Raw genomic sequence first — 19561 nt, 5'->3', positions numbered from 1 at the left:
AAAACTTCCCAAATAAAACAGCATGTTCATTCTGCACAGAAAAATTACCAAACGCAAATGTAGCTACACATCTTGGTCACAGCTTAATACACATAAAAGTTCATGTACACAAAAAATAGTGAAAGAAGATAAAGAAGACACCAGTAAGCAAGGAAATGATTCACCTTGGGGTGACAAACTAGTGAAAAAGACTCATGCTCTTACTCACATGTGTGCAGCAAACAGTAAGAAGAGGTGCTAAAAATATGGTGTTCCAAACTCACAAGAAGTGCTCCTTTCACCCATGTGACTAGTTTCTCCCTCTGTATGCTTAGCCTTGATGAGACTGTAGGGGGGAAAAATATAACAAAAACAATTTAGTCTAAAAAACCCAATACAACAGACAAAAAAACACAAGAGCTAAAAGCAGCACCACAGACACAAACAGCAGTTTGACCTGAAGTTGGCTGTTGAGATCAGAACAACGATGTTGCAACACAAAACACTATTACCACTGGCATTATGCTGATGTAAGATAAATGGAAACAATAACCCTACATAGATACCTACAAATGGAAAACACGAATAAGGGTTTTAGAATTAGGGAATCAAAGCTACTTCATTCATCAAATCAGCTAAGAAGAAACACAGTGGCAAAAAAAGACACAAAGTGGCAATACTATTTGCATTCAGAAAGGTTTTCCTACCTGAGAACACTTTTAATTCCAGTCGAAAAAAACAACCACAGCATTTGGGAACAAACTAAATTACAATAACAAAATAATAAAAATAAAAATAAATAAATCAACAAAATTACATTATTATGTTGATGACGGAGAGAAGAAAAACACTGAACAGCAAATCCCTACAACGGATAGTGAGGACGGCTGAGAAGATCATTGTGGTCTCTCTTCCCTTTATCATTTACACCACATGCTGCATCCACAAAGCAACCAGCATTGTGGTCAATCACACACACACACACACACACACACACACACACACACACACACACACACACACACACACACACACACACACACACTGCTCAATCTCCTGCTGTCTGGAAAAAGGTACAATAGCATCCGGTACCTCACAACCAGTGACATTAACAGTTTAATTCCATAAGCCATTCAACTCAACATGTTTAACACACACACACACACACACACACACACACACACAAAACACACAACTAGTTATATATTTTTGCACACAATTGCTGTTTTGCACAAATGGCTGCTAAAACAAATGTAGTTTTTACATGTACAGTATTTATTATTATATGGGTAAATCCACCTGCAATAATAAATCTGTACTGTACTGATCAGGGCTCCAGTGTCACTGTGTTTACTGTCTCACTGTCTTAGGTTGTTCTTTTCACAATAAATGTCACACACATGCACATCAGATTGTGCCGCAGTAAGTTTTGTGTAGTTCTGTGTTTCATGTTACTGATAAAGGAAAGGGCAGATATCACAACATACCGTGCTGCACTTCCATCCTGGGCATTTAAATACAACAACCAATTAGACAAATTATTAACTTTATCTTAAATTATTAAGCCCTTCTCATTTTTCCTCCAAACATTTAAGATGAGGTGAAATAGAGGAAGAGAAAACAATGACATCATCCAAATAAAGCAAGAGTGATTGACAGTGCTGCTTCCTAAATACACCTTGAATAAGCCACTTGAAGGCTCTTGTTGCATTGTATAGGCCAAAAGCAATGCAAAAGGGAGTCTTAGCTTTATTCTTCTATGCTACTGGAACCTGGTTCTCTCTATTAGCTAAATCCAGCTTGTTCCTGAAAATGCATCAAAAGAATCCTCAATATGATTAAATGAGAATGCATCCTTACAAGTTTTTTTTATTTAATTGTCTGTAATCCACACAGAGAAGTGGAGTACCATTTTTGTTCACACCAAGACAATGGGGGAGGCAGAGGGGCTACAACTCTCACTAATGACCTGTGCAGCTGATTTACATGGGCGTTATTACCCTCATACTCAGATGGTGGCAGGTGTCTGTAGTGCAGCTGAACAGAAACATCTAAAACAGGAATTTCACAGGAGATCATTTTGGTACAGCCCACATCACCTTCATGAGCAGAAAACAATAACTGATAACCCAGTAACAGTTCTCTGAACCACTGTTTATCTTGACTGTCATATTAAAAATTCAAGAGCATCAATTTGTGTCTGAATTGAGTTAGAAGAAGATAAACCAGACATTTCACGGCCTTCACTTCAGCTAATAAATTCAGCAAACTAACCACATCAACGCTGCTTTAATGACCCAAGTGACTTATTATTGAGCAAAACATCAGAACTACCAACATTAATGATAGAAATGTATACTATACCTCTAGACACCAGGACCAGCAGGAGACACTAAAACTCCACCAAGTAGACCAGAATCAAGGGGCTCAAAAACTGCTGAACTACTAAGAGGTTCACAGATACAACACAATACCTAAAACCTGCACTACAGACACAAACAAAAACTTGACCCACAGTTTGCTGTCCAGATCAGTTTTTCCACTGGCAGTAAGCTGATTTTAAGATAAATGTCAGTGTAACCCATTTGTGTAATAAAGTTAGTTAACAGACTTTTAATTGGTAAAATATTCTCCATTAAACAGGTGTTTCTCCATGATGAGTGAAGTGATTAAGAGAGCATAAGAATCTATTTTATAAAGAAGAGCAGGGAAAATAATGTTGTTTTGAAAGAGATAAAAGGCAGTTCATCACAAAAAACAGAATTAAATTAAATGTGATGTTAAAATCAGCTGCTTCACACGCTAGTCAATTAGCACATTAGCATTAGAATTGGAGCATGTGATTTAATGACATATATATATATATATATATATATATATATATATATATATATATATATATATATATATATATATATAACATTAGATTGATTTATTAGTTGTACTACTATAAAGTCTGTTTAATATTAAGTGTATATATTTTTTCAGGATGTTTCAGTGTAAAATAAGTGAATTCTTTGTAAAAGAGAAAGAAGTGTAATTTCATGAGATGACTGAAGACACTATTACTAGAAATGTTTTCTCCAAGAATGTACTGATGGTCAGTGATGTCATTATGATTCTGTGTTTAATTCAGTTTTAGTAAATGATAAAATCTTTATATTAATCTGTCATGGTTTACTGTGTATAAATACAGCAGAATGTAAGAAGTTTTAAAGATCTTCAGGATTTTCAGAAGCTCTAGTTAGATGTAATGTTTTGATGTAATTTTGATCAGAATAGCCCGGATGAATAAAGAGAAAAATCCTTCACTGTGTTTTACTATTTATTCCCCTTGTCTTTGGTCCATGTCACAATAACCTCCATAACAACATGAGCTAAAACTAATAAATAAAACAAAACAATATTGAAATTGGCATCTAATAAGACAATTAGGACTTACATTTAAATACAATAATAAAATAGTTATTTATAAAAAGAAAAAGTCATAAAAAAATAAATTATCCACATATATTACATTTCTACATATGACTGATCTTGTGCTCCTTTTCAACCAGATTCTTTATAAACAATAAAGAAAATATAAAAATAAACAGTAAATAAATCTATTAAATTTCACCTTTAAAGTGCATTTAAATATCTATATTTCCAAGTTTGTAACTCTGTGGCCACATGGTTCCGTGTAGTGATGGCTGGTTCGTGAACGAATCGTTCATTTGAACTGGTTCTTTTTAGTGAACCGGTCGAACCAGTTCACCAAATCGGACTGAATCGTTCAAAACTGTTCACGTCTCAAATCAGCACTAATCAACAAAATTACTCAAGTTACTCACTTTTAAATGTGTATGACCGTCTATCAGACTCAAAATAAATCGATATCCCTGAGAATGGGGTTCTTCTCTAGTTTCTCCAACACTACACACATTAAACTGAAACATGCTGCTGAACAAGTGATCATCACTGAGCATGCGCATACCTGCCGATTCCGAGCAGCTCACATACTGCTGTTCTCGAGTCACCAGTACTGTATCAATAACCGTTTCTTTCAGACACGTCCGACATTCTACTGATACCAACGAATTGTTGATACTGAGCATGCGCGACCTACCGAGAGTACGCGTGCTGTCTGACATTAATACACACACACACACACACACACACACACTTACACTTTTTGAACTACGAATCAGATGCGTTCGACATACTGTAAAGGCTGGTGCTGCGCTGCTGATATATGAGCACAGGTGAACTTTTAGTAAATAAAAGTAAGTTTATTTACTAACAAATTAAAACATCAACGTTTTGCACATCAGTGCCTGTATTGGGTGATTTAGTGCAAAAACGTAAATGTAAGGAACATTTCTAAGATTATGATGATTTAATTTAAACAGATAAGCTATATGCCCTCATGCAACAGACATGACTTTATTTAAATGTGTTTAGTGTGTATGTACATCCGCCGAGATGATATTTGGATATGCATGACGTCATGACGTAAGGACGTAAACGAACTGGTGAACCGGTTTTTTAAACCGGTTCTTTAAAACGAACTGTCCGAAAGAACTGATTCGCAAAAAAGATTCGGACTTCCCATCGCTAGTTCTGTGTCTCCCTCTGCTTGCGATCTCCGTGCATGCGCGATCTTCACGTGTTTCTGGCAAGCCGCATTTTACTATAAAAGTCTCGATAGTCACAATAACGTAAATGTTCGAAATAATTTTCAAATTCAAAATAAAAGAAAAACGAATGCATAATATTTAGAAAACATAATTTGGTAAATAAAAGTATATTAATGAAATTCACTGAAATAATGTTATTTACAAACCCAGTAATCACATCCAGATGATTTCTATAGATAATTTGTGTAGATAATTCATACTAGTTATTTAATTTTAATTATATCAAAAACAAAAAAGACTTTTTCAATGAAACGTTTTTATTAAAATGATTGAAAAGAAGCAGACAGTGATTAGAAAAAAAAAAAAAAAAAACTTAGATGCCAGGTACTTGCTTAATAATATATTTAAATATAAGCAGTGTTCTATTTCGTTACAAATATTACACACACTGCACATTTATCCCTGAGTAAATGATATTTAGAGCATAAAATAATATTAAAATAAATCATATAGCTAAAAATAATACAACGTGAAAAGAAAACAAATATAAGTTATACTAAAATGGTACGTCAGAAAAAAAAATTTAAACACTTGATCCACTCGTTACTAAAATTGTACTTACTGACATCATGTACATGAATATTGTAAGAATTTAGATTGTTGTTTCATGATTTGGCCACTAGAGGTCCCCAATGCTTCCTCCATGTGTTCTCACTGTATGTTAGTCACTGCAGCCTGCTTCGTTTTCCTGTGTGTGTGTGTGTGTGTGTGTGTGTGTGTGTGTGTGTGTGTGTGTGTGTGTGTGTGTGTGTGTGTTGAAGTTACCCTGTTTCCCAGTTTTTTGTCTCAGTGCTTAAGTCAGGGTCGGTACTCGAACTCGGGTTGACAGTGTAAGAGTCCAACAGCAGGACAAAAAGAACAATCCAAACATTCAGAAGAGAAAATAAAAAGGGTGAATTTAAAGGGGCAAAGCAACATTTCTACTGCATACACAATTTAACTTGACCACAAGGAACTTGGAAACAGGGACAAAGACTCACACGAAAGGAATCAGATGCAGTAAACTACAGAGAAGACAACATGAGGGAGCAGTAATGACTTCTACAGAGCTTCTATAAATGCAGTAAATTAAAATACAGTACAGTGGAACCTCGGGTTACGAATTTAATTCGTTCCGGTACTTTATTCGTAACCTGAAAAGTTCGTATCCCGATACAAATTTCCCCATAATAATGAACAGAAACTTCGGTAATTCGTTCTGGACAACCAAAAATATTACTTAAATAAAAATAAAGCCAATATTCACTAATATTATTTACTTTTAACATGTTATATTAAAATTATACCACATAAAAACATACAAAAGAGGAAAACATCTTTACCGGGTACTTTCCCTTTGAGAAGACTCGCTGCAGGAGACGACGTCAGAGAAGGGGAGGAGGAGAGTTATTGTTTGAAGGAGAATCTTATTATATTATATTATTTATATATTATTATATATTATATTATAGAATATTAAAGACAGTGTTATTAACACGAACGCTGAGACAATTGTTGCATTAGAGGGAAAATGAGAGCTGTTTCTTTAAGGCTACTATCAGTTGGTATTGAAGTCCAGAGTGAAATTCATTATGGGTATTGTACTTCGGAAAAGACTGTAACCCTGCTAATCTATCTTCATAAAAACAAGTAAAGTGGTTATGCATCGGCTAATGTTGTCCATCTCATCATTCCACGAGCATCAACTAACGAGTTGTTACGCTGCTGCCGGGAAAAGTTCAAGCGGATAAGTAACACGATGCTCTCGCTAGGGACACAGGACGCTAACTGATGTGACGAGCTGCGTGGATAGAGCAAAAACAACCAACTTGCCTGCGATTTTTTGGTGAGCGACGTTTGTATCCCGATATATTGTTCGTAACCAAGGGCAAAAATTTTTATGAACTGCGATTCGTAACCTGAATTATACGTATGCCGGGGCGTTTGTAACCCGAGGTTCCACTGTACAGTGATGTGATGGCCTCTAGTGGCCAAAATATGAAACAACACTTCCAAATCCTGACAATTTGTGAAACAAAAATCGTGCCATTTAACACTCAGAAAGATGTTTCAGCTTCTATCACTCTGTATGGTCTGTTATCATCAGGTTCAGCTGTAAAACACACAATCATGAACACTTCAGATGAGTCTCTTATTAAATGTGAGGGTTTTATGTGATGGTTAATGAAGATTCTTACTTTGAGCTCTGTAGCATTTCACTGCCAGAATGAAGGTCACCAGCACATACACAGAGACTGTTACTGCACTGCTGAGGAGCTTCAGAACTGATAATGAAGCTACACCATGTGCTTGAATTGGAGGAAGAAATACTAATAGAAAACAAACATAAATAAATAAATAAACCAATAAATAAATATAACTTGCTGGTCATAAATTCAAGTTTAAAGCCAAAATACAATTCTCTTGCTTTTAAGTTTGAGAAACTGTCTCTAAATTAATGATATCTCTGGAACATATAATTTGGAGAGTTATAAGAACATATTTTGGCTTCTTCCTATTGATGATGTAGAAGACAAACAATGTAAAAGTCTCTTTCAGACAGTGCTGTATTATTTATCATGAAGTGATCGAATGGTTAAAGACAGTTACTGATCAGGTTAGTCACAGCCTATAAAGTGTTTAATGTGGGCTTTAATAAATACTATTCAGACCTGGATATGTGTCTAACCAGCCATCCTGTGATAATCACTCAGCATATTTCTCCTCTACATACAATTCAATCTAACTTGTGTTTATTTAAAAATAGTGTAAAAGTGGTGTAATTGCAAGGATTTATTTCTACAGCATAAATTCAAAAAGTAGTAAATATTTTGTGATTCAGATTTAAATAGCTTGAAGAGTGTAAATGACTTTAAAGTCAAACATATTTTCTAATGCCTGAGGTTTTATTTTTTTTATGAATATATGAATCATTTCTCACCTCTGACTGAAATCCAGCTTTTGGTGACTCTCCTCTCTCTGGATGTTTACAGTGGTAGAAACCTTCATCTGACTTTGAGACACTGCTGATGGTCATCACTCCTGTAGTCTGATTCTGGAGAATTGAATCATCTTTATAGAAATCAAGACTAGTTGAGATCTTTGTGTTTCGATATAAACAGTGTAAAGTCAGAGGATTTCCCTCAGTTACAGGATGGACAGGACTGTCCAGGATCACATCACCATCTGTAGGACAGAGAAAAGCAGCAATACAAACACAAAATGTGTAAAACCCTCTAATGATCTGTTTGTGACACTACTGTAGGACCAAACTGCCATTTATAACCAGGAGATTGTGGATTATATTTTAAAATGCACCGTCTTCTTTCGGCTGCTCCCACAGCAGATCAGTCATCTCCATATCACCCTGTCTTCTACATCTGCCTGATTCAGATTATGACTGCCTTGCAAGGCGTATGGTCTGAGCACTGACAAGCAGACCTTCTGCTTCTGCAGCCTCTAAAGCAATGCTGCAGCACTCATGCATCTGTTTTTTAAAGCAGCTTTTGCACCTGACACACCGCACGAAGACTTAACTTCTTTTAATGGACCCTTGCGAGATCTGTTCTGAGTAGAACCCGTCTTGGAAAACCTTGTACGACCCTGGCCACTGTATTTTAACTCAACTTCAGGGTGTTACAGATCTTCTTATATGCCATCTTTGTGGAAAGCAACAATTCTTAAATCCTCAGAAAGTTCCTTGCCATAAGGTGCCATGTTGAACATCCGGTGGTCAGTATAAAAGAATTATACTTAAAGCACCCAAATTTAACTGCTCTAATACAAGATACACACATTTGTATGATTCTGTCAAGCAGTCAATAACATGAACATGATGATTAGAACATGTGGCTTTGACATTTACTACTACATCTGTACTCACTTTTGTTGGAAGCTATTGACAATAATGACTTTATATTGAGTTCTTTTCTTAAAGCTGCACATTTACAAGTTTTATCCTAAAGTTTAATTTCTATAGTATTGTCCTTTGAGAAGATATACTAAAATGGTTGCTAAAATGTGGGTGGTTTACTCAATTTCGTGAGATACTGTGTGTGTGTGTGTGTGTGTGTGTGTGTGTGTGTGTGTGTGTGTGTGTGTGTGTGTGTCATTGGTTATATAAATGACAAATGCATTCAACTATTTAATATGCAAAGTAGCAATAACTGACAATTTTTTTGTATTCAATTTTGTTAGTAGAAGACAGGAGAAATGTAAAAACTAGCGATGTAATTGTTTATCTGGAGTAGATAATGACACTGTGTTCAGTAACATTTTGAGTTATTTAATGATTTCAAATATTAAAATACTTTTCTTCATTAGATACTAAACTCTATTTTATATTTTATTATTAGAAATATGAAATGCCTCTTTTTTAATAATACAGTTTTTATGTTAGATCTGGTTTATATATAAAATACTACTGATGAGAAGTGATAAAGACTCACTGTGTACTGTGATGTTGACAGAATCACTGCGTTCTCCAGATTCAGACTGACACCAGTAAACTCCAGTGTGTGATGGAGAGAGGGAGCTGATGTTACATGTAGATCCTGAAACTGATGAACAATTGAACAATGCCTCACTGTGTGTGTATCTTCTCACTGTCCATCCAGTAGAGTCTCTCTGGTCCTCACAGCTCAGTGAGAGAGAGTCAGCAGTAAAGTGTTGAGATCTGCTGGGATTGATGATCAGAGACACTGGAGGAGATTCACCTGTTCATAATAATATAAATATTATTATATTTAAAATGTATATCAATATTGATTGTTTATGGCATTACAACAAGTTTGATTTTGGTTAAAGAAGAAAAAAATTTTGTTTTTTGTTTGAACTGCTGCATTGTACCAGTGTTAAATTGCAAAATACATACATACAGAATTTCTTGGATTTTTATTGCATTTACTTACACACACACACACACACACACACACACACACACACACACACACACACACACACACACACATTTATGAAATTGGCAAATTAGAATCATGTTTATATAAAGTGATTTATAGCAGTATTATAGAAAACACTAAATTTTTTACTGTTAATTTAATATACAATATTAAAATAATTAAAAAAAGTTTTATAAACTTAAACTTTAATCTTAAAGAATAATGCACACATTAGTGTCTGTTAAAAAATAACAGCTAAGTAACAATGTGTCACAACAACAAAATATGTAATTTACAAGGGTGAACTGGTTCTTTGCAAAATAAGTCAATCGGTTACATATGGGAAAGTGAAAATCAAAAGTTAACCGATAAGAGAGGAGCAGTAAAATCACTATATTGAGACTATTTATGAATGATAAGCTTCTGATCAATAATACATATACAGTAAAAACCCTGTTGTACGAGCAACCTATAGTATAAGCAAACGGAGATACAAGCGACCTTGCTTGCAAAATTTTACCCTGTTTCGAAGCAAATTTCGAAGGCACGTTCCCCGTTTTTGGCGGAGGGAAGCATCGTCTTACACTCGCAATCAACCACTACCACATGGGTAAGTGTTAAATTATGTTTACATTATGGTAATTTGCTGTGTATTTTTTGTTAAAATAGGCTACAAATACTTTTTAGGTGCAGAAATAAGCGATCGAATGAGATCTCGGAACGGATTAAATCAATTTACATTCATTCTTATGGGGAATATTAGTTCAAACGTACAAGCAAATGGACCTACGAGCAATTTTCAAGAACGAATTATGATCGTACAACGGGGGTTTTACTGTATACATTTCCACACTCACCTGATACAGTGAGAGTAACAGAATCACTCGTCTCTGAGATCTGATTGTCACTGCGTCTCCTCCCTCTGCAGGTGTATTTCCCTCTAGAAGAGTCTGGAACAGAGCTGATGCTGAACTCCTGTGTTGTGTGGTTTGGGTCGAGTGTGTTATCATCCTTATACCAGTCGTATCTCCACTCAGTGTCTCTTCCTCTCTGTATTTCACACCTGAAAGTCACAGTTTCTCCTCTGAACACTTGTGTATCAGGTTTTATAATCACCACAGGTTTAGGAGACTCTGTAAGATACAAAAATACCACTGTTATTGTATATGAATACATTTCTACATACGTACATATTTATATATTATAGTTCTTAAACAACACTATTATTTAAACAAGTATTAGAAATTTTTAATTGAAAAGAAAATGTACAGTTCAGAGTGAATGCACAGTGAATCTGCTCACATGTAAATGATTAAACTCTCACAAAATCACTATTGGTGTAAAGTAAATGTAGATCACAATTTTAAAAACAGATTCTGCACTAAAATAATTAGTTTACTGTACTGATAAGTGACTTCTGCATTATTTATTTATATCTGTTCATACAGTCTGTTGGCTATTGTTTATTTTGTAAGACAATTCATCTTTAGGAATTAAACCTCTTCAGTAATGAAATAAGAATGTAAAGGTAAGAACATAAATAGTACATCCTGTGGTGTTACTCTTATTAATAATGGAGAGACACAGCTGTATATTTTAGCCAACACATTTTTATTTCTTTTATCTTTTCTTAACAATTCACACACGTTCTATTTTGTGCTCCGTCTCATTCTTCTGTGAACTTTCTGGTACAGTTTGGAGTTTAAAGTGCACACAACCAGTGTATTATAATGTTCTAGACACAACATTCCTGTTACCCAAAAAGCTTTTCTTCCTTAAACTTAATTTTACTGTATATGTACAGAACATGTAACTAAAATGTACTTCCTTAACTGCATATTTAGTTACTGGTTAAACAACAGTTATTAACATGAACAATGCTGCTAACTATAATAGATTATTAAACTGAAGACAGATTACATTTCTTAAATCAATGCAAATATTTAAACATTCATTCAGTCTGCTTACAACCTCACATGTCCAATCTTCTTCATAAATCAGATTTAGTTCATCACATACAGGTGGATGTTTCTCTCTAGAGCTTTGTATAATCCTAGGTCAGGTCTCTGTTGATGTATTTTCTTCCTTTGAGGTTTCAGCGTGTGACAGGTTTTCAAATCTCTCAGGCCAAACAGAAAGATGTGCTGCATTTCAGTGTTTTCCATCACTTAGAATGAACGTGCTCTGTGCTGTTGTATAGTCAAAGGTTAAGTGAACTGAGCTTCATTTTTTATTACATGGTATGGCTTCTAAATCTTTTGAGCCCCTCTTTTCTTGTCTGTGTCTGTGAAAAGTCTGAATTTCTCCACATTTCTTAAATAAAATCCTTCACCTGTCCAGGATTTTATTTAAGAAATGTGGAGAAATCAACGTCAAATATGCTACTTTTTACTCAACTATATTAAGTGAAATAAGTCGTTCCTTTTGAATTTAGTGGATAAAAACTTAATTGGTCAAACATGCAGCAAACCACTAATCAGGGTAGAGCATGCACTCTGTTTTCAACTTATTTGATTGCTGTTTGGCATTGGTGGATTTAGGCAACATGGGCAGCCACCCAGGGCTTCCACGCAACATTACAGCTCATTTGCACAGTCGCTTCAATTATTAGATCATGTCACAGTGAATGAACCTGCTTGGGACTTGGAGTGTGCACCCACCACCCAGAGGGTTAATTAAGGTGATGTCATAAAAGTTTTCTGTGATTGTCCTGAATAGATCCTGAACTGAGGTCAGGAAAGGGAATCTCCAGTGCAGCTTAAAACCTCTTAGGCTTCGTTGTTGAGTGAGCGCAACAGATAGCCTATTGTTCTCAGGTGTTAATGATTAGCAATAGATTAAATAAATAGGGAAAAGTCTAACCATGACCATCACTGTTTTTCAGTGGAAAACGTAAAACGAATGTATTTGCTAAATTTGTGTAAACAGTACAGAACAACAACAAACTTTGCTGGTAAAAAAACAAATATGGCTGGTAGAATATAGTGTTACAAAATGGTTAAGACCACGAAAAAATTAAAAAATAAATTTAAAAAAAGTAATGGTTGAGATTATACTCTCATTGCAGGTGTCTGGTTTTTTTTTGCACCGGCTCTAATTTCAAACCTTTTCTTTCCAGCCAGTAGCATTATGGAAACAAAATGACTGATGGAAAATGTAGCCAATATGTGCAGGATTCTAACAATATATTAGAGGATTTTATTCCCCACGTGGAATCTTAGTTTTATTACTCTTTACAAACTCTTACTGGCCGAAGCAGCACGTGTTGTGACGAACCAGGAAGTGATGCAGCTCTCAGCTCACCACAAACAGCTGTTTATAGCTCATGCTAACTGGACTTTATTTACAAAAACTAAGCAAACAAGGAAAAAAATGGACAATTTAAAAAGTTGTTTTATCGGAGATTTGCAAAAAAAAAAAGCAGCGATGTGGAAAATATTTTTTGCCAGAGTAACAACAGAGACATGGAGCTCTACATCTGTAAGTTACAATAAATCCCCTTTTATAGCTTTATACGATTGTTTTGGTTTTATTGCCTGTTTGTTTTTATAGGAGAAATGCTTGAAAAGTAAGTTTGTGTGTGTGTGTGTGTGTGTGTGTGTGTGTGTGTGTGTGTGTGTGTGTGTGTGTGTGTGTGTGTGTATTGTTGAGATTGGAATGGCCACACATCAATATGAATGGTCATGTCTGTAAAACAATAGCTTGTCTGGCTACCTGGTTATCAATATGAATGCCAAATCAACATAAATCGCCCCGAACATGTAGAACAAAAGCTTTTAATGGTCAGTCATTCATTAATATGAAACCTGAGTTTAGCAGGTGACTCTCAAACAGGGGGAGGGAGAAAAGGTTTAGACATAGTCTCAGATAAATGTTTGTAGGAATCGTTATTAAAGTCTTCATAAAATTTTAAATATAAAATAATGAGACATGTGGCTTTTAACCCAGTACTTTTCTAGGTTGCTCCAGGACTGATTTCATGTATTTATATGAAATAAAAATAATGTTCAATGCAGGAAATGTATATCCATGGCACTTCATCATCTATAACTTAATATCTTTTTGAGCAATATCAACTATGATGTTTGACAGTAAAGCTTAAAGTGTCTTTATTTCAAATATATATAAATTGTGTATGTAGAAAATTCTTATCAGTAACTGTTAACAATTTAAGTTGGGTAGGGCATTTCAGCTGTGAGTCCTAAAATCTGGGCGGGGAGAGGCGAACCAGACATAGTCTCAGATAAATCTTTGTAGGAATCTCATTTTTTATGATATCTTCATTCAATTTAAAATATAAACTCATGAGACATGTGGCTTTTAAACCATTACTTTTCTGGATTGCTACATTACTGATTTCATGTATTTATATATGAAGGGAAAAAAATTCAAAACCTTTTTTTTACAGTACTTAATCATCTATAACTTATCTTTTTGAGCAATATCAACTGTGAATAATATACACTTTTATCAGGAACTGTTAACATTTAAAGTTAGGTAGAGCATTTCAGCTGTGAGTCTGTGTCGAAGGCTAAGAGGTGATTAATTTGTATAATTTTATATTTTGATAATTTTATAAAGTTAATTGTGATTTCCATACTCAATTGGTGATTACTTGAGCAACACTGATTATTTTTTAGAGTTTTAATAATGTTTTATTTTATTTCCATCATGCCTTTGTATGGCACTTCCTGTTATATGATCTGCATGAAGAGATGAACGATGCTACAGAATCATCGAAAGATTTCATGTGTTTCCTTTTGCCATTATAATCATCCAATCAAGAGACTTCAAAATATATTCCCCTCTCTTAGCTCACAAGCAGGTAAAAGTGTTATGTGGATGTATTTTGTGTTTATTTACAAGTTTAACACTAGAATTACTGACTTTTTATTTTCTGGTGCAAGCTCTGAGGTGTGATTCACCCCTGCGGAGATTTTCACAGTTCTTCAGTTCGATTCTTCCCCTGCTTTTGTTGTGCAAACCACCCAACACCTGTGAGGCCTGGCACATTTGCATTTGTTTACTGAGACTGGGGGAGCCTAGTGAGTTCAGGAGACCCACGAGGGCTTGAATTTCGAGCTTGAACTAGCAGAGTTGTTTCAGCTTTACTGTTAAATTCTGCATATCCTTGTAAAGGACCCTTAGTTGTCAGAGTTCCTCCAGAATGGCCGCCTAATCTTTACAGAGTTGCTAAATCTCCTGTAATGTCCTAGGCAGCTTGTCATTGCTTGGTAAACTGTGTGTCTGCCTCTAGAGTAGCCTGGAGATACAGCCAGTTTTGATCTGTTCTCCTCCAAATTCAAGCTCGTGGGTCTCCTGAACTCATTAGACTCTGAGGAGATGGTGAACTACAGTTTGAACTACCAGTGGCCATTCGACATCGTGCAACCTTTCACTTAGCACTGACCATTCAGCAGAGTCACTCAGCACTGACCATTCAGCAGAGTCACTCAGCAGTGGCCTTTCAGCATGCATTCTGCATCACGCAACCTAGTGAACAGCAGCTAAGATAGCAAGAATCACCTCATATACGATCAGTTCTATACCCAGTAAAGTTGAGTGTTCTGAATCCTGTACCATGTTTTGACTGACACGCTGGGGCGAGTACAATCCCCTGATCAGCGCACACCAGATAGTGAAAATCCTAACATTTTGTCCTTCGAGCTGGATAGGAAACCTTCCTAACAATTGGTCGTGATTCTGTCCATTGTGACTGTGTATGTAAGGGAGTGGCATTGCATGACTACAGCACAGTGCTGTGCATAAAAGCAGAGCGACCCAGGCGGGAGAATCATTTCTTCTTCGCATTTTTGAGAACGCACATCAGGATGGCCTCCGTTTCACTGTCACGCAGGAAGAACCTCTCCACGCAACAGGCTTTGGCCTGGCTTCAGGAAATGGACGAAGCAGACTCTGATGGAGGAGAGATTTCATTTGTCCAGCAGACCACTGCCCATTTAGAGTGAGGTTCATGTACATTTACCATTCTCTATTTGTTTATCTTCAGACAACACCTTCGATTTGATGACAAGGAGACGCAGGTAGAACGGGTGAAAACAAATTTGCTGCAATCTCCTACATCTGGACACGCTTCAACAAGAACTGTGCTGAGAGTTTCACTCCAGGAGAACACATGACCATAGATCAGACCTGGGCAAACTACGGCCCGCGGGCCACATCCAGCCCTTTGTACGCCCCTGTCCGGCCCGCGTGAGGCCAATCATAAATTATAAGGATGCACCAAAAAATCGGCCACAGGAAGTTTTCTGGAGAAATACCTAAAATCACTGAAACAACACGACCGAAACACAATTGTAATGACACAATAAAAAACGCAGCATGCACACGGTTATCTGGATAAAAGCTAACATGTCTGCGGTGTGGACTTATTTCAATATCTTGGAGAAAGACCCACGGATAGCGATTTGCAAAACATGCAATGCTGAAATTTCAAGAGAGGATGTATCTGCAAAGAGTTTCTCCACGTTGGGTTTAATTTATCACCTGAAATCCAAACATCCCGATTGCCATTCTAAATATGAGAAGAATGCGGCACAGAAAAGAAGTCAATCCGAGCATGCGCACTCCGTCTGCAGCAGACTTTTTTGAAAAGGCAAGAAAGTTTTCCAGTGATGTGCCAAGGAAAAAGGCATAACAAAAAAAATATGGAATTCATTGCCTTAGATCACGTGGTCATCGTTGAAACATTCCCCATAGATGATAATTATTATAATTTAATAATACGTTCCATTCACTTGAATGGGCTTCCAAACGTTCGGCAGGCAATTATTTCGTATAACAGACCGTTGCTAATAATAATTGACCGCTGTCTGTCTGTCAATACTATGAATGGTAACAAATAAGTAATAATAATTTATAATTATAAATAAAAAACTTTTGTAATTGAATTTATTCTTCGAATTGCAATTCATTGATTTTAGTGAGTTTAGGTTAACAATAATTTTTTTTTCTTATTTGACCTATACTCCACAATTTCACAAATATTTACAGAATAGTTTTATTCTTCCGATGATCAGTACCAGCTATTCAAAATATATAATTTAGTGCATTTTACAATGAAAGAAATTTGAGCAGAATGAAGTTTAAGTTATTGTTGGTGTGGCCCTCTGACACAATTCAGGTTTCTCATGTGGCCCGTTGTAAAAATCAATTGCCCACCCCTGAAATAGATGAACAGCTGTTCCCTACCAAGGTTCGTTGTCCATTCACACAGTATATCGCAACGAAGCCAGACAAATTTGGGATCAAGTTCTGGATGGCCACGGATTTGGAGACCAAATATGTCTGCAATGCATCTCTCTCTCTCTCTCTCTCTCTCTGCTTTTACAGTGTGGTGTACACGTGTTTACCCAAATGGCACGGATGTATTCCGTAAGAGCAGCAACACGCAGGTGGCCAGTAGTGTTTTTTTTACAATATGCTGGACCTGGCGGCGGTGAATGCCTACATTTAGCACAAGGCATGCACAGGGTGGACAGGCAAAAGAAGATTGTTTCTGAGTTTTCTTCTGGCCTCTGAGCTACTCTGAGTAAAGAAATGCAAATGTGCCAGGCCTCACAGGTAATGGGTGTGTTTGCACAACAAAAGCAGGAGAACAATGGAGCTGCAGGCCTGTGAAAATCTCAGCAGGGGTGCTACTAGGTGTGAGGGCCAGGGAATTTACGCAAATTTGCGCAGGTTTAGTAAAAAATCATCTAGTGTTAAAATCGTATGTGTGTTTCCATGTAATTGAATGTGGGACTGATGTTTGTTATTTAACGCCCTGTTTATTTAGTTCTACAGTGTTGATGTCCGCGTGCATTAAACATCTGTAAAAGAGAACCTCAGCCTTCGTGTTGTGACTGAGAGTCTCATACCATGTGTGTTTACTGTTACCGTATTTTTCGGACTATACTTTTTTCCCACGTTTTGAACCCCGCGACTTAAACAACGAAGCAGCTAATTTATGTATTTTTCCTGGGTTTTCCCCGATTTCACAAACTTCAAGCCAAAAACTGAACTCCATACCATTAGACCATTGAAATTTCCAAACCTAAACGAAAAAACGCACCTCACCTGTGTTCTGAGCTGCACGGCTTCGGGAGAAAAACTTTTTTTTTTTTTTTTTTTTTTACGCACGACGATGACTAAAGAAAAACTCCCGAGAGAAATAGTTGTGAAAGGAAGGAGGAAGACAGTGAACAATGACTTACTTGGTAGGCTACTGTTTAGATACAAGCCGCTGTAGCGCATTGAGTCTGGGTGAAGGGAGAGCTCACTAACTCCAGTTGCAACAGAAATTATATAAGCACAGACAGGTTTCCAAAACTCGTGCTTTTTTATTTTTCTTGGCAACAGCTTTAAGGGTTAGTCAAAGAAACTTAGAAATCAGCATCAGTAAATAATAAGGACATAATCCTCAGTCTTACATACATCCAGTAATACCGGAAAAATATATGGGTGCGCTTTATAGTATTCGTTTACCTGCACATGATTTAACTAGTTCAAGTTTCTAGTTTTCCTGTCACTAATCACACAGTCTGAGTTTGTGCTGTCAATAAACAATTGTTCATTAATTTAATGATGTTTTCTGTTCAAGTTTATTTTTTTGCCAACATCCTTGAGAGCATCCTTTAGTTCCCACATGGAAGCTATATGAAACTACAGCTATACCCAAAACAAACATGGCTGACAACATACACAATTCAACATGCTGTAAACTAAACAAGCTAACAGACTTACAAAGATAAAAAAAAAAAAAGTCACAATATGTGTGTTTTTGTTGTGTGTATATTGGGATCATGAGAAATACATGTCTACACTTTAAATTGTTCATAGGAGGAGAAAACACTCACCTGATACAGTCAGTGTAACTGCATCACTGCTCTGTGTGTATTTTGGGTCTGATGATTGAGTTCCTTTACAGCTATAAGGACCTTTATTAGAGTCTTTAACATCAGTGATTGTGTAGTTCTTATTTCCTGCAGCATTTCTACATTTTATATTATTTCTATACCAGTGGTACTTCCAGGATCCTCCAGTCTGTATGTCACATGTGAGAGTGACAGTTTCCCCAATGAACACATTCACAGCTGGGTGTATTTTCACTACAGGCTTTGGTCTCGCTATACAAAGATAATAAAAAAATTACTAAACAGTGCGTGTAATCATCATTTAAACATAATTTTATATTATTATTAAACAATAGCAATAAATGTTAAAATAATTAAGATTTTTCTTACAGATTTTCTAACTTTAAATCTGCAGTGAACATGTAGAAAACATGACGTACCTTTCACTGTAACTGTAGCTGCAGCACTGAACTCTGACTCGTAGTTTCCCCTGAGTGCTTTGCAGTAGTATGTTGTTTGTCCTTCATTAGAGATGATCACACTGAGTGGGTTGGTATTTTGGGTTTCAGGTGAGTTCTGGTTATCTTTATACCAGGAAAAGCTCCATCCAGTAGACTGCAGATTACAGTTCAGAGTAACTGTTTCTCCAGTGTAGATGAAGCTCTGAGGATTCACACTCACAGTCGGTTTGGGTTTTTCTGTTGATATGAAATGAAGAACTGGATTTACATTTAAAGCATAAGCAGTTGTTTTATCTCTGTGCCTGTGCATTTGGATACAGTATTTTTTTTAACAGTTTTTATGCAGCACAAAAATGAAAACAATGATTGAACTGAAGTGTAAAAGGTTAGTGTTCTGCCCTATAATGTTTTATAAATAGTGTCCCAGAATCTGAACCAAACTGCACACATTATTGTCTTTATATATTATTCAATAATTTAAACCCAGCCATTAGGGTTGCACAAGCCAGTACACTCTTAGTTCCAGTCCCAAGCCCAGGGGAGGTAAATGGGGAGGGTTGCGTTAGGAAGGGCATCCAACGTAAAACATGCGCCAAATTAAATATGCGGATCACGAAAGAGAAATTCATACCGGATTGGTTAAGGGTTACCAACTACCACCACAGGTACCGTTAGCCAACAGGGTACTGGTGGAAATTGGGCTCCTGTTG

General features: G+C 36.3%; 1 protein-coding gene across 1 annotated transcript in view; it reads right to left on the bottom strand.

The window, feature by feature from the left end:
- The window catches only part of LOC124387533 (basement membrane-specific heparan sulfate proteoglycan core protein-like), a 58845-nt gene that overhangs the window by 31753 nt on the left and 7531 nt on the right, over window positions 1-19561 (bottom strand). The window contains exons 4-7 of the mRNA XM_046851944.1: window positions 18831-19088; window positions 18394-18663; window positions 10393-10668; window positions 7789-7823 (exon numbers count right to left, since the gene is read on the bottom strand). Of these exons, the coding sequence (XP_046707900.1) occupies window positions 7789-7823; window positions 10393-10668; window positions 18394-18663; window positions 18831-19088 (839 nt within the window). The remainder of the gene's footprint in view (window positions 1-7788; window positions 7824-10392; window positions 10669-18393; window positions 18664-18830; window positions 19089-19561) is intronic.

The sequence above is a fragment of the Silurus meridionalis genome, chromosome 6, assembly GCF_014805685.1.
Source record: "Silurus meridionalis isolate SWU-2019-XX chromosome 6, ASM1480568v1, whole genome shotgun sequence".
Classification (NCBI taxonomy): Eukaryota; Metazoa; Chordata; class Actinopteri; order Siluriformes; family Siluridae; genus Silurus; species Silurus meridionalis.
This window is presented reverse-complemented; position numbering and strand designations above follow the sequence as displayed.